Below are 13,007 nucleotides of genomic sequence, written 5' to 3'. Positions count from 1 at the left end.
CCACATGCTTTTCACACAACCTCTTCCAGCACCTAACAGAAGGATGTTAGGAGCTATGTCGACAGGCAGTCAGGATGCGGGAGGGTCCTGCCCTGGGCTCAGCTCTCACAAGGAAGCATGCCTGGAAGCCAGCTTTCAACTAGCTGCGTTCTTATGGCAGGGAGAACGGAGCAGCATTCTAAGTCAGGAGGTTCCCTGAATACTGCTCTACTGCACTTGGAGACACCTTCCATGCCTGCATTTTTCCAACTGTGTCTCATGAGCTTCTGACAAACATCTCTGCTGAGGATGTTCGAAACTCAATCTGCAGGCAGTGTGGAACTGTGAGGGACTGCGTGTGAGCTCAACTCTCAGAAGCAAGTTCCCTTTGGACACTGCATTCAGCTAGCTTCTCATGTATCGAAATTAGTATGTAGCAGCAATCTAAGAGGAATTCCTCGGAAATCGCTGGATTGAGCTTGGAGACACTAGTCTTGTGGGCCTGCACCTTCCATTTACCTCTCACAACACTTCTGTGACGCATCGAACCTAGGCCTGTTAGGAGCGAAGTGTACCTGCAGTCAGTATGTGGGATGTACAGGCCTTAAGCTCAACTCACAGAAGTGTGTATGTCTTGGAGGCAGATGTCTGCTAGCCACTTATTGATGGGAGCTAGAACTGAGCTACACTCTAATTGAACAATGCCGTTGGCAATCGCTGTATTGAACTCAGATACACATGAGTACAGGCCTGACACTTCTACATGCTTTTCACGCAACCTATTCCAGCACCTAAATTAGAGTGTTAGGACCTTTGTCGACAGGCAGTCAGGATGTGGGAGGGTCCTGCCCTGAGTTCAGCTCTCATAAGGAAGAATGCCTGGAAGCCAGCTTTCAACTAGCTGCGTTCTTATGGCAGGGAGAACGGAGCAGCATTCTAAGTCAAGAGGTTCCATGAGTACCACTCTACTGCACCCGGAGACACCTTCCAAGCCTGCATTTTTCCCTTTGCATCCCACGAGCTTCTGACAGACATCTCTGCTGAGGATGTTCGACACTCAATCTGCAGGCAGTGTAGAACTGTGAGGGACTGCGTGTGAGCTCAACTCTCAGAAGCAAGTTCCCTTTGGACACTGCGTTCAGCAAGCTTCTCATGTATTGAACTTAGTATGTAGCACCAATCTAAGACAGGAATTCCTCGGAAATCGCTGGATTGAGCTTGGAGACACTAGTCTTTTGGGCCTGCACCTTCCACGCCTGCTTCGGGCAGGCCCAGGTGTCTGCCTCCTGCATGGGGGGGGCGGGCGGCGGGCAGGGGGGGTCCAGTCCCTTCAGCAGGGGATCCCGTGGGTGAGGGGCTCTGGGGCCGGGGCGTGCTCTCCTTTGGGGGACGGCCTGGTCTGGGGCCAGTGGCAGGGGTGCTCTCACCCACACCCCCCAGCCAGGGCTCCCACAGTCCCGAAGGCTTCTGCGGGGCCGCAGGTAGATGTCGGGGACCAGGCCAGGGCAGGGAGGGAGGGGGTGCCACAGAGGGAGAGCCTGACCAGGCAGGAGGAGGGAAGAGGAGGAGGGGGCTGCCCTGGGTGGGAACGAGGGAGGGGACAGCCCAGTGGCCTAGGTCGCAGTGGACGAGGCTGATGGGTCAACAGCCCCACGAGAACCTGACAGAGGCTGGAGACCCCAGGTGGGGTCCCCTCAGCCCTGCTCACAGCCCAGTGGCTGCTGGGATGGCTTAGAGGTGGGTCGTGCTCAGAGGCTCCGACAGGACAGGAGGTGAAATGGGCCAGGGTGGCAGAGGTGACAGCAGAGAGGGGAGTCAAGGGACAGCAGGGGGACGACCAGGGGGCATGGCGAGGCCGGCAGGACGCTGGGCAGTCAGGCCCTGGGGAGGCGGGGGGACCTCAGCGGGACGGTCACGGGGCACCCGGGCCATGCTGACAGCTCTCCGGCTGGTCCATCGAGGAGGGGGGCAGGTCACCCCCTGGGGGCGCCGAGGGGTCCCCACCCACCCCACCACCGGCAAACACCCTTCTCAGACCCCCTGGAATGCCGCCCCTGCCCGCCCTCAGGCTGCTGGCAGCCCCTGCCCTCCCTGGAGGAGCCCTGCCCTCCCCAGGCCCCTAGGGGGTGGGGGGTGGCTGTGGGGCCGGGGCCTCAGGGCTCTGCATCTCTTGCCTTCCAGGGACAAGGAGCTGCCCGGCCCCAGCCCCCGCGAGGCCAAGGTGAGAGCCCATCCTGGGCCCCGGGCAGGAGCTGTCTGCACCCCGTCCCCCAGGACATCCCCGGGTGTCTCCCCAGTCCCCCATCCCAGCGCTGCACGGGCTGCCGGGAATGCACCCCAGACCCGGAGCCGCAGTCCGCGGGGGGACCCTCTGCCTTCCTGGCTCCTCTGGGTCCCGCGGGGGACTGGACGCGGCCCAAGCGCCCACCTCCCGCGGCTGGAGCCTCATCTGCGGCCCCCGCTTGGCCTCTTCCAGAAACTCCGCCAGGAGACCCGGCGCGCGGACAAATGGATAAAAATGCTCAAGCGATGGGACCACTACCTCCTCAGCGAGAAGGTGGGGCGCTGGGTGCCCCTGAGGGCTCTCCGTCCTGATGGAGCTGGGCGGCCGCCCTCAGTGTCCTCCTGCCCCGTCCTTGGGGGAGCCCCCTGTCTGGGGAGAGTCTGCTGGGAGCCCGAGCCTCCCCAGGCCCCGGGGTGGCGGTGGGGGAGCGTCAGGTCGGGGCCACAGTCCCTGCTCCTCTTGGGGGACGGGGCCCAGCTCCAGGGAGACCTAGCCTCTCCACAGACACCGTGGAGCCAAAGCCGGAATCTTCTAGATGCCTCGCACTCCCTGGGCTCCAAGTGGCCGCCCTGGGCCCCTCTCACCAGCACTGCCTTCCTCCCTGCAGCTGCGGTGCCGGGTCTACAAGGTGGTCCCGCCCCAGGTGCGGGGACAGGTGTGGCTGCAATTGCTGAACGTCCAGGTTAAGGCCAGGAATGCCGGGAAATACCAGGTGGGGCCCTTCCACTCCCCGTGGACCCTCAGTCCCCTCCCCACCAGGGCTGACCCCCATGTCCCCTCCCCACCAGGGCTGACCCCCATGTCCCCTCCCCACCCGGGCTGAACCCCCATGTCCCCTCCCCACCCGGGCTGAACCCCCATGTCCCCTCCCCACCCGGGCTGACCCTCAGTCCCCTCCCCGCACAGACAGCTGGGCATAGGCCCTCACGCAGGCCCTGCGGGCACGGTGGGCACTCCCGCCATCCCCGGCCTCCCAGGGGAAGGAAGGAGGTTCCTGCAGGACACACTCCCATGGTGGCCCCAGGGCTCCCTGCCCAGGACGGCAGCTGCTGACAGGTCGGGGTCTGTGTCCCTGACGCCGGCTCCTCCTCCCGGGGTCTCCCCGCAGGAAATGAAGGAGGCGGCCCTGGTCTCCTCCCAGGACATCATGCAGATCGACCTGGACGTCAACCGGACGTTCCGCAGTCACACCATGTTCTGGGACCGCTACGGGGTCGGGTGAGGCTGCTGGGCCAGCGGGGTTCGGGGGCCCGGGAGAGGCCCAGGGGCTTCTGTGCAGGGGACACGGGGTCTCTGAGGCCGGGGGGGAGCGACGGCAACAAACAACACACTGCCACATGGTAGGGTGCTGGGGATGACCTCCGTGCCCCAGGGAGGCCACCAGGACGGGGCCTCCAGGGGTCACCATCTGAGCTGAACCCCAAGGGGGTGAGGGGCGGCCCCGTGAAGAGCAGGGGGCTGAGGTGGGGGCGTGGGGGGCAGTAAGGGGACCTGGGTGCCAGGCGGCCCGGCTGCAGCTGGACCAGGACACATGGACCCGACAAGGGTCGCACAGGTCAGGGTGACACCCACCCTCGGTGCTTTATGTACTTCTGAATTCTGGGCATTTTATTTTAGACAATTTGCAGTTGGTGAGCACACATAGTATGACGACCCCCAGATACCACCCCCGGTCCAGGCAGGCCCTGCGCTGAGCACACAGGGCCCCAGGGGCAGGGGTCACAGCAAACCCGACTGGAGTCGCCTTTATCTGTAGGCGTCTCTGTGTGCACCTTAGAGAAGGGGTGCCCAGTGTCTGCAGCCCCCCACCCCATCCCCCTCAACCACCGCCCCCACGCCATCCCCCTACACCACCCCCCACACCATCCCCCACACCCCCACACACCCCACCCCTACACTATCGGTCCCGCCCCCTCCCACAAGGACGCGGTGCAGCTGCCCCCTGTGGGACATGATCAGCCTCCCCGGCCACCTTGGGGTTCTCTGGACGGCCTGCTCCCGTCAGAAGCCCAGGTGTCCCGTAGAGTCCCCAGGGAGGGGGGAAAGCAAGGAGCCCCTGACCGGGGGGTGCAGGTGGGTGGAGCAGAGGGTGCAGCTCCCTCTGTGTGCAGCGGGCGGGGTGTGTGGGAGCCCGGGACCCCAGGGGTGACCTGCAGGGGCACCAGGGGCGGGGCTGAGGAGCCGCCAGGCAAGGGTGGCTGGGCTTCCCGGGGGGCCGCTCGGACGTCTCCCCACGAGAGCTTGGTGCTCCTCCCTGCAGGGAACCTGCTGCCCCCCGGGGCCCCCGCAGCCCTCAGAGCGCGGCCAGGTCAGGCTGACCTGTGACCCCCAGCCCAGGGGGAGCCGGCCTCCAGCAGCCCGGGCCCGGGGGCCGAAGAGCCGTGGCAGACTCAGGCTGCCTTGCGGGAGGCATCGGGCGGCTCCTGGCAGTGCTGAGGGGGCCGCACCCCGTACCCTCCCGCGGGCTCAGATAGTGACCCCAGGGGTTCACAGCCTGTATTGGGGTCACACCTGCACGACGTTCCCTGCTCTCCTCACGGTGGCTCAGACCTGGAGCCCCGAGATGCTCTGGGATGGGCGGGTCCAGGGTGCCCCCCACAGAGTCCAGTCCAGGGACACCTGGGAAGGCCTGGGGGTGCGCTCAGGGTCATGGACGCCCCGGCTGCGTGGGCTCGGGGCAGGGGCCACGTGGGGCTGGTGGTGTTCCCGGGACACGGGGCCAGGCCAGGGCAGGGGAGGAGAGGCGTCAGGGGCTGCGGGGACCAGGGCAGGGGGAGCGCTGGCTCCCAGGGGGCGTGCAGGGGTGCCGCTCCAGGGCTGGAGGGGGCGCTGGCGGCGCTGGGGGAGCCCGGAGCTGCACACCCCACAGTGGGAGCCGCTCGGAGGCATCCGACACCCCAGGGTGCACATAACCCCCCGCACGGTGCACGTGTGAGGTCGCCACCTGTCCCTGTGCGCAGACCTGACCCCAGAGATGGGCCCCGCGGAGGGGCCCTGAGGGCCGTGGGGCCTGCGGGGCGGGTGTCTGCACCTCCGCAGCCTCACTGGGCGGGGGCTGACTGAGCAGAGCCTCCCGCTGTCCCCCCTCCTAGGCAGCGAGCCCTGTTCCACTTGCTGGCGGCCTACTTGGTGTATGACACCGTGAGTGTCCCTGCCTCCTGCCCCGCAGGTGGCCTTGTCCTGAGTGCTGGTGACCAGCGGGACTCACAGTTAGGGCCCCAGCTCCACGGCCCGAGATGCTGGGGAGGGTGTCTCTCCTCCAGGACGGGCAGGGGGCTGGGTGCAGACCTCCTAGGGGAGGCAGGGCCTGCGTGCCCGAGGGTCGGGGCTGCCTGGGGCCCCGCGTGCACCACAGCCATCCTAGAACTCGGGTCTGGACCCTGACAGATGGGACGACTGATGAGAACCTGGGCGGGGAAGGTTCCCACTCCCCTGAAGGGCACGAGGCCGAGGCGCCCAGGAGGCCACCCCCTTCCACGGCGCATTCCAGAAGGGTCCCTGAGGACACCAGCTCACACGCTCCCCAGCCCCGTGGGGTGTCCTGGCCCAGCTCCCCTCGTGGGACCTCCCAGGGGCCACAGTCAGGGCCCCCCCCCCCCCCGACCTGCCCTCCGGGGGGTCTCCAGACCTGGCGGGTCCCCTGCAGCCTGGCACAGCTCACGGAGGCCCCTCCTGCTGGTCTGAGGACGGGAGCCCTGGCACGGCGGCCGTAGGGCTCGGTAGCGGGGCACGGGGTGCTGGTGCCCGAGCTGGTCCGGGTGGCCCTCACCTGCCCCCCCGCCCTCTGGGAGCCCCCTCTGGGAGCCCGGGCTGTGAGGGAGCCGGGGGAGCCTGACGCCCACGGGGAGGGCTCAGAGGGGGCCTCGGGGCGCACGCCCTCCATGGGGCTCTGGCTTTTGCAGGAGGTGGGCTACTGCCAGGGCATGAGCGAGATCGCGGCCACCCTCCTCATGTTCCTGCCCGAGGAGGACGCCTTCTGGGTGCTGGCCCAGCTGATGACCGACGACAGGCATGCCATGCACGGTAGGGGCCCGCCAGGCCACTGGGCGGGAGGGGAGCTCAGGAGGGCCTCCCTCCAGGCTGCTGCACCAGGGGGCAGGCGGGGTCCCCCCAGCCCGCCCCCCCACGGGCAAGGGCCCCGCCTCCCCGGTGGCCTCGGGGTCCCGGAGCCACAGCCACCCGCCCCACTGTCTGCAGGCCAGGCTCGCACTCCCACTGCTCCCCCAGCCTCCCGCCCGGCTGCCTGCTTGCCCCCAGGCCCTCCTGCCAACCCACGGCCACACAGGGCCCAGGGGGCAGCGTCTTCCCCTCCCGGGGGCCCCCAGCCTCACTCCCAAGCCCCACAGAGGGCCGTGCACGCCCATCACCCTCCCCGTGGCCTGCACCCACTGCCCCTCGGGGCTGGGGACCCGCCTGTCCCTGCAGCGGCCCCTGCAGGAGAGAGGGTGCTGGGTCAGCCAGGCCTGGTCCTTAGCCTCCAGCCCACGCCCCGCGGGGTCTCTGTGAGGACGAGGGTCCCCGGGCCCCGCACCCCCGGCCTGGGAGGCAGCCCTGCCCTCTGGGAAGAGCGGATCCAGTCAGGGCTCAGAGGGCGGTGGGCACACGGGAGTCAGGGCGTGGGGGGAGGCCCCTGCCCCGACACCCCCCACCCCGCCTGGTGCAGGAGGAGGCCCTGATCGTGGGGGCCTGGGGCCTTCTCAGGCTTCTTCATCCCGGGCTTCCCGAAGCTCCTCAGGTTCCAGGCTCATCATGAGCGCGTCCTCGAAAGAGCTCTCCCCGACCTGAGGAAGCACATGGCGAGTGGGAGCTCCGGAGGCTCTGTCCCTGGGGCCCGGGGCAGGGGCTGGGGGGCACAGCCCTCCGAGCTGCCCAGAGTTGGGGTCATGTTCCTCCCCCTGGGGCCCCGGGGGCGCCCTCGGGGCTGGGCAGAGCTGCGGGGAGCACGTCCATCCGGCTCCAGGGGCCGCGGCGTGGGACCTGAGACCTCCTGCCCTCCCGCCAGGACGAGGAGCAGATGTCCACTGGAATCTACACCCCGAAGCGGTTTCTCCAATGCTTCCTCGGCCGGGTGAGGCCCCTCCGGGACCCCTGCTCCCGGACCTGCCCCCTGCCCCCGGGGAGGGCCGAGCTCAGTCGCACCCTCCAGACCAGCCAGGCCCGACCCCAGGGCCCTGAGGCTGAGGCTCACAGCCCAGCCCGTCCTGGAGAAGCCCAGAGGGTCCCTGGAGGAAGTTCTGGGGGGCGGGCCATCTCTGCCTCAGCTCCCCCGGGGGAGGCCGGGTCAGCCTGGGGTGTGGACAGGCCCCCGGCCATTGGGCGGCCAGCCTGGGGTCCTCTCGAGGCGTGGTGTCGTCAAATGGGGGCACAGTCTGTGCCCCCAGGGGTGTGGGGGTGCTGGCTGGGGTCGGAACCCGGAGCGGCCAGGAGCCCTGATCTCCCTGGGAGGAGGGCATGCACAGGGGGGCTGTGGGGCCTCGTCGGAGGCAGCTGGGGGGCGGCAGGGGCTGTGGGCAGATGGGAGGCCTAGCCTAGCCCCAGCCGAGCCCCCCAGGGGCCCTGCTCAGGCTGCTCCTCCCACCCGCTGTCCCCTAGACCCCCTTCTCGCTCATCCGGAAGCTGTGGGATGCTTATATACTGGATGGGGAGTGGGTGCTCACGGCCATGGCCTGCACCATCCTCAAGGTGCACAGGAGTAAGTGAGCCCTTGGGAGCCCAGGTATGCTGGGGGGGGCGGGCAGGGGCGGTGACCCTGTGCTCTGAGCAGCACCCAGACCTGGGGAGGGGGGACGGCGGGGCAGACGGGAACAGCGGGGCTCCCTGAGAGGAGCAGCGGGCAGGGGCCACCCCGGCCAGTGCACTGCCCACGGCGCTCCTGGGCACAGCGGGACCCCAGCCACTGCCCTGGGGGCACCGGGGGCCCCAGGGCGGGGCCCTCTGGGTCTGACTCTCGCCCACCGCCCAGAACGCCTCCTGAAGCTGCCCCTGGAAGGGCTCCGGGAGTTCCTCAGGACTCTCTGGCCCAGCCCTGGGCCCTGGAGGACGAGGTGGTGCTCAGACACCTTCGGGCCTCCATGACCCAGCTCCGGAGGATGCGGTGCGACCTGCCCCGCCCAGGTGGGCTCAGGGCCCCGGCCCCTCCCGACTTGGCCTGCTGGGGCTGCCCACAGGGGACAGAGCCCCCGGGGCCCCTGTCCTCATCTCTGGGGCTCTCCTCTCCTGCTCTAGCATCGGGGACCCCAGGCCAAGGCTGGGCGTGCGGGCACCCACTGCAGGGCCCGGGCACCAGTGTGGGGGGCTGAGCACAGGGTCAGGCTGGGGGGCCACACGGGAGCCGTGAGGACCCCCAGGGCCCCCAGTGGGGGACACACAGCCTGCTGGAGACGCTGACCCGGCCTCTTTCCAGCGGGACCTGAGGAGTTCCCCACGAGGCCCCTGGGCCTGGAGCGAGTTTCCCTGGCGCCCGGGCCTCTCCTCCCTTCTCCGGCCTCTGAGACACTGCCCAGGGTGGAGGAGCAGGCCTCCCCGGGCCCAGCCACCCAGCCTGAGCCACCTGGACCCCCTCCCGGCCAGGCCATCGTCCAACTTCTCCTCCAGCGATGGAACTCCCTCCCCATCCTCCCAGTGCAACAAGACGGTGCAGGCAGGCGGCCCCCAGACATGGTGGGCTTGAAGACAAAAAACGGGGTCCCCTTCCCTTCGGCACCTGCCTGGGCCACCCCAAAGGCCCTGCGACGAACCAGGCCTTGGAGCACTCCCGGGACTCCCATCACAGGGTCCCCCCAGCCCCCTAGGGACGACGCTGTCGGGCCCAGGACACCTTTCCTGCCCTGCGGCCACTGCAGCTCGTGCCCCTTGCTGGGCAGTGACGGGCAGAGCCAGGGTGGCGCTGAGCCCGTTGCCCCGAGGCCCCGCACAGGCCCGGGACCCTCTGCCCTCCACGTCCACGGGGCAGCTCGATGCTCGCGGGCCTCGGGAGCAGAGCATGGTGGTGAGTGTGGGGGCCCGGAGGCTCTGGCCCGCCGTCACCGTGCCCTGCCTTGTCTTGCTGTCCCTCCCGGAGGGCGGCACCCTCCGCACAGGACACCAGCCCCTGACCCAGAGGGACCTGGGCTGGCCTGGCCCCGGGCTCTGTGGGGGCAGGGACGACTCGAGCCCCCCCAGGCCCAGCACGAAGACTAATGGGATCCAGCCCCCCGGGGCCCTGGCCAGGCCTGGGTTCTGGCCCCGGGCTGAGCGAGCCCTCTCACAGCCGGATGTGGCCTCCTGGGCCCTGGCCGTGCCCCACAGATCCAGGTCGCTGACCTAGGGCAGCCCTGGGGATCCCGGGACACCCCAGGGCAGGGCAGCAGGGGCAGGCCTGTGGGCCCCACCCGCACCCACACCAGGAGGCAGGCTCCTCCACGTGCTGGGGCTCCAGCAGTCAGTCACCCGGCCCCAAGGGGCCTGAGGCCGGGGTCCAGCTGCCCTGCAGGGACCCAGCGCAGGAGCCCATGGGCCGCAGGCCTAGGTCAGCCCTGCTGTCCTCAGAACCGCCTCTCAACGCCCCAACCTCAGGACACGTGCCCCCACCCGGAGTCCGCACAGGCTCTTGGGTGGGGGACTCCAGCACCCGCACCCCTGTGGGATTCCCACTTTCCTCTAAGGACAGGAAGGTCTCCCAGGGGAAGGCACGCACCCTCGGCTCTGAGTCCCTGTTTGCTGTTGCGAGTTCAATAAATTGTTGTTGTGTGAAAATGCAAGGCCGGCTTGTTTCTGCGTCTCCCGGAGCTCTGTGCACGAGGTGCAGAGAGACCCCCAGAGAGGAGGAGGGGCACCGCCCAGGCCCTGACCAGCCCCTGCAGGGGCGCTGCCAGGCACACACAGCTGACGTCCCCACGTGCCTTCCAGAGGCGGCCAGACGCCAGGGTCAGGACCCCACAGACACTACCGTGACTCAGCCTGTGCCTGGGGCCAGGACGGGCCTGGGACAGAGTGACAGCCGGGGAGCCTCAGGTCATCAGGGTCTGTGCAAAGCGCCCTGGGAGGTCTGTGCCCCCTCTGTTCAGGGGTCTTGGGCTGCCCGGCCTCCGGGGCGCTTCCTCCCCTCCCGGCCCCGTGCCTGTGCGCCTGGGCACAGAGGGCCCGCAGGGCGGTCAGCGTGGCCCTGGAGAGGACGTCAGGACAGCAAGCCCTTGCAGCTCACACACCTGGGCCACCCTCACCGGGTGGGCTCAGCGTACACACCTGATGCTGCTGGATCTCTCACACCAGAGTGTGGAGGGCACCCTGCAAGCCCTAGAGAGTAGGGGCTGGGTGAATGTGGGGCTCGGCCTGGGGGCAGGTAGCGCAGGGGACCAAGGGACCCCAGCCCCGTCTCCACCCCGACTCCCACACACAGGCAGCCCCAGGGCTCCCCCCATGGGCAGCCGGCTCCTCAGGAGCTCCCCCCAGGGTGGCCCCGAGGTCTGGCTCCCTGCTGGAGAGGCAGAAGGGAAGAGAAGCAGCCGGCGCTCGGCGGGGACCCACTGCCACCCACGGGAATGTGGCCGAGCCAGACCTTCCAGCTCAGCTGACCCCTCGGCGGGACGGCACAGCACGAGGGAGCCCGGGTCGGCCAAGAGAACCCAGCTAGCCGCCCAGTGCCAGCACCAGAAATGATGGTGTTTCAACCATTTCGGCGTCAGGATGACGCGGCCCGAGGATCAGATCGTGGCACGGTGACAGACACACACACACCCCTAATCCAACAAACATCGGAACCCCCCGAATGTTGTCAAACAGCAGCCGGAAGGTTACAGACACGACGCTGGGGTCCCCGGTAGGACACATGGAGGACGCTACAGACCGCGGCTGCAGAGGTGCTGGAGGCCCGGGGATGTGCCTGCGGGTGCCGACGGGGAGCGCGGGGCGGCGGGAAGCACCCTACAGAGGGGGGCCCCTCCTGGGAAAGGACGCCGGGTCCCCGCGAAGGCTCCGGATGCTGACATCTGTCCTCCTCTCCTTCAGCTTCTGGTTTCCCCCCTATTTTGTTCTTCCTGATTCTCCTTCAGCCTCCACCCTGCATCTGAGCCACTGACCACACGGGCTTCTTTACAACGTTGGGTCCCAAAAGGAGGCTGAGCTCTGGCTCCCGGGATCAGGAAGGATCATTGCCGAGGTTTATGCTGATGCCCCGAGCCCGTGCCTTCACGGCTCTTCTGTCCTGTAGAACGAGGGGAAGCACAGGCCTTACAGGGAAGGAAGCCCACTCCCACTCGGGCGGGACCGTCCCTCGTGGAGGACGTCATCTGGGCCAAGGAGTGCAAGCGGGGTGATCAAGAACAGGTCGCAGGTTAGACATAGTCCGCTTTGAGGTTTGTCCTGAAGCGAGCACTTACCTTCGATGTCATGCTTTATTAGTTCATCCATTTATTATTTGTTAAAGATTTTATTTTTATGTCCTCTTTACACCCAACATGGAGTTCAAACTCACAATCCTGAGATCAAGGTCCCCCGACCAGGCCGGCCAGGCACCCCAAGGCCATGTTTCTCATCTCTTTGCTGGCTCGCCTACCTCTGCATCCAACTGGGACATCGAGTCCATGACGGGGGAGCTTTAGCTACCACCGAACCTAGAACGTTCTCGCTGTATCCCCATCCTAGAATGACCTTCGCCATTGAATAGCAATTTAAATAAATCGGCAGTCAAATGACTCCTGGTAAAGGAAATGGCCAACTTGTCACTTGTGTGGGCCCGGCTCCCTGGGCTCCCGGGGAAGCTCTGCTTTCTTTACATCGATCAAGGTCCCAATGACTCCACCGCACCTCGACGCGAGGGCTCAGTTTCTGCCCTGACACAGGCAGCACATCGGCTTCAATTAATACCTATCAATCAATCAAAAGGAGCCTGGCTGCTTGGTGTGGTTCGTAAGAATACGCGACTCTTGTTCTTGGGGTGGAGAGTTCAAGCCCCATGTGGGTGTAGAGATGACAGAAAAATAAAATCTTAAAAAGAAAATCAATCAGTCGGTCTGGGGGAGACACAGCCCCGGATCCCACAGGGGCAGGGAGCCAGCTGACGGGTCTATGCACAGTATTAGAAGCAGCAGAGCACAAAATCAGAACTTTCAGAAGTCTGCTAGAGTGGGGGACATGCTGGCCTTCGCTCGGGAGGCGAAGTGGGGGGGCGGCCCCTGGAGTGACAGGGTGGGCTCAGGATCCCCGGGGTCCCAAGGACGGTGGCGCCAACGGTTCCCAGGCCCAGGAGCGGGGACCCCGGCCGAGAGCCGCGGGACTAGGGCCAGCTGTCTGCCCTGTGTGGCCATAAACTGCAAACCCCTGTGCAGTCACGGGGTGCGTCCCTGTCCCTGGGCCGGGCCAGCAAAGGCCAGAAGTGGGAGGAGACCTCCGGGCAGGAGGAGCACGGGTCTCCCCCAGGGCAGCCCCTAAAACTTGGAGGTTTGAAACTCAGTCACTTGGAGATCAAAAAACAAACAGAAGCTGGGACGCAGGCAGGGTGAACCAAGGGTCTGTAGAAGCGGCGGAGGCCCGGGCCGGGGGCTCCTCTGCGGAGGCCCCTGCAGACCGGGGGGCGGGATGCTCAGCCCCAGGCCCAGGGGACCCGGCGCCCCCGCCCGCATCCAGCCGTCAGCGCGAGGCTCGGGGGCAGCACAGCACCGCCCGCGGGAGGCCAGACCCTGCCTCTGACCTGCAGGTGCATCGCTCCGGAGGCAGGTGCGCACCTGACATTAGCGCCGCGGCACCGCCCCAAGACCCCGCCCCGACC

At 67.1% G+C, this 13,007-nt stretch overlaps 1 protein-coding gene across 1 annotated transcript; it reads left to right on the top strand.

The window, feature by feature from the left end:
- Positions 1-1,825: 1,825 nt before the first annotated feature.
- LOC111093318 (USP6 N-terminal-like protein) lies at positions 1,826-7,970 on the top strand. The gene is made up of 8 exons (XM_038535451.1): positions 1,826-1,852; positions 2,048-2,200; positions 2,456-2,536; positions 2,871-2,975; positions 3,372-3,481; positions 6,166-6,286; positions 7,266-7,331; positions 7,856-7,970. The coding sequence occupies exons 1-6, from the start codon at positions 1,826-1,828 to the stop codon at positions 6,188-6,190; spliced, it is 501 nt and encodes a 166-aa protein (XP_038391379.1). The 3' UTR covers positions 6,191-6,286; positions 7,266-7,331; positions 7,856-7,970.
- Positions 7,971-13,007: the final 5,037 nt, after the last annotated feature.

This window comes from Canis lupus, chromosome 4 (genome assembly GCF_011100685.1).
Source record: "Canis lupus familiaris isolate Mischka breed German Shepherd chromosome 4, alternate assembly UU_Cfam_GSD_1.0, whole genome shotgun sequence".
NCBI classification, from domain to species: Eukaryota; Metazoa; Chordata; class Mammalia; order Carnivora; family Canidae; genus Canis; species Canis lupus.
The sequence above is the reverse complement of the archived record's forward strand: the minus strand, read 5'-3'. Positions and strand labels throughout refer to the sequence as shown.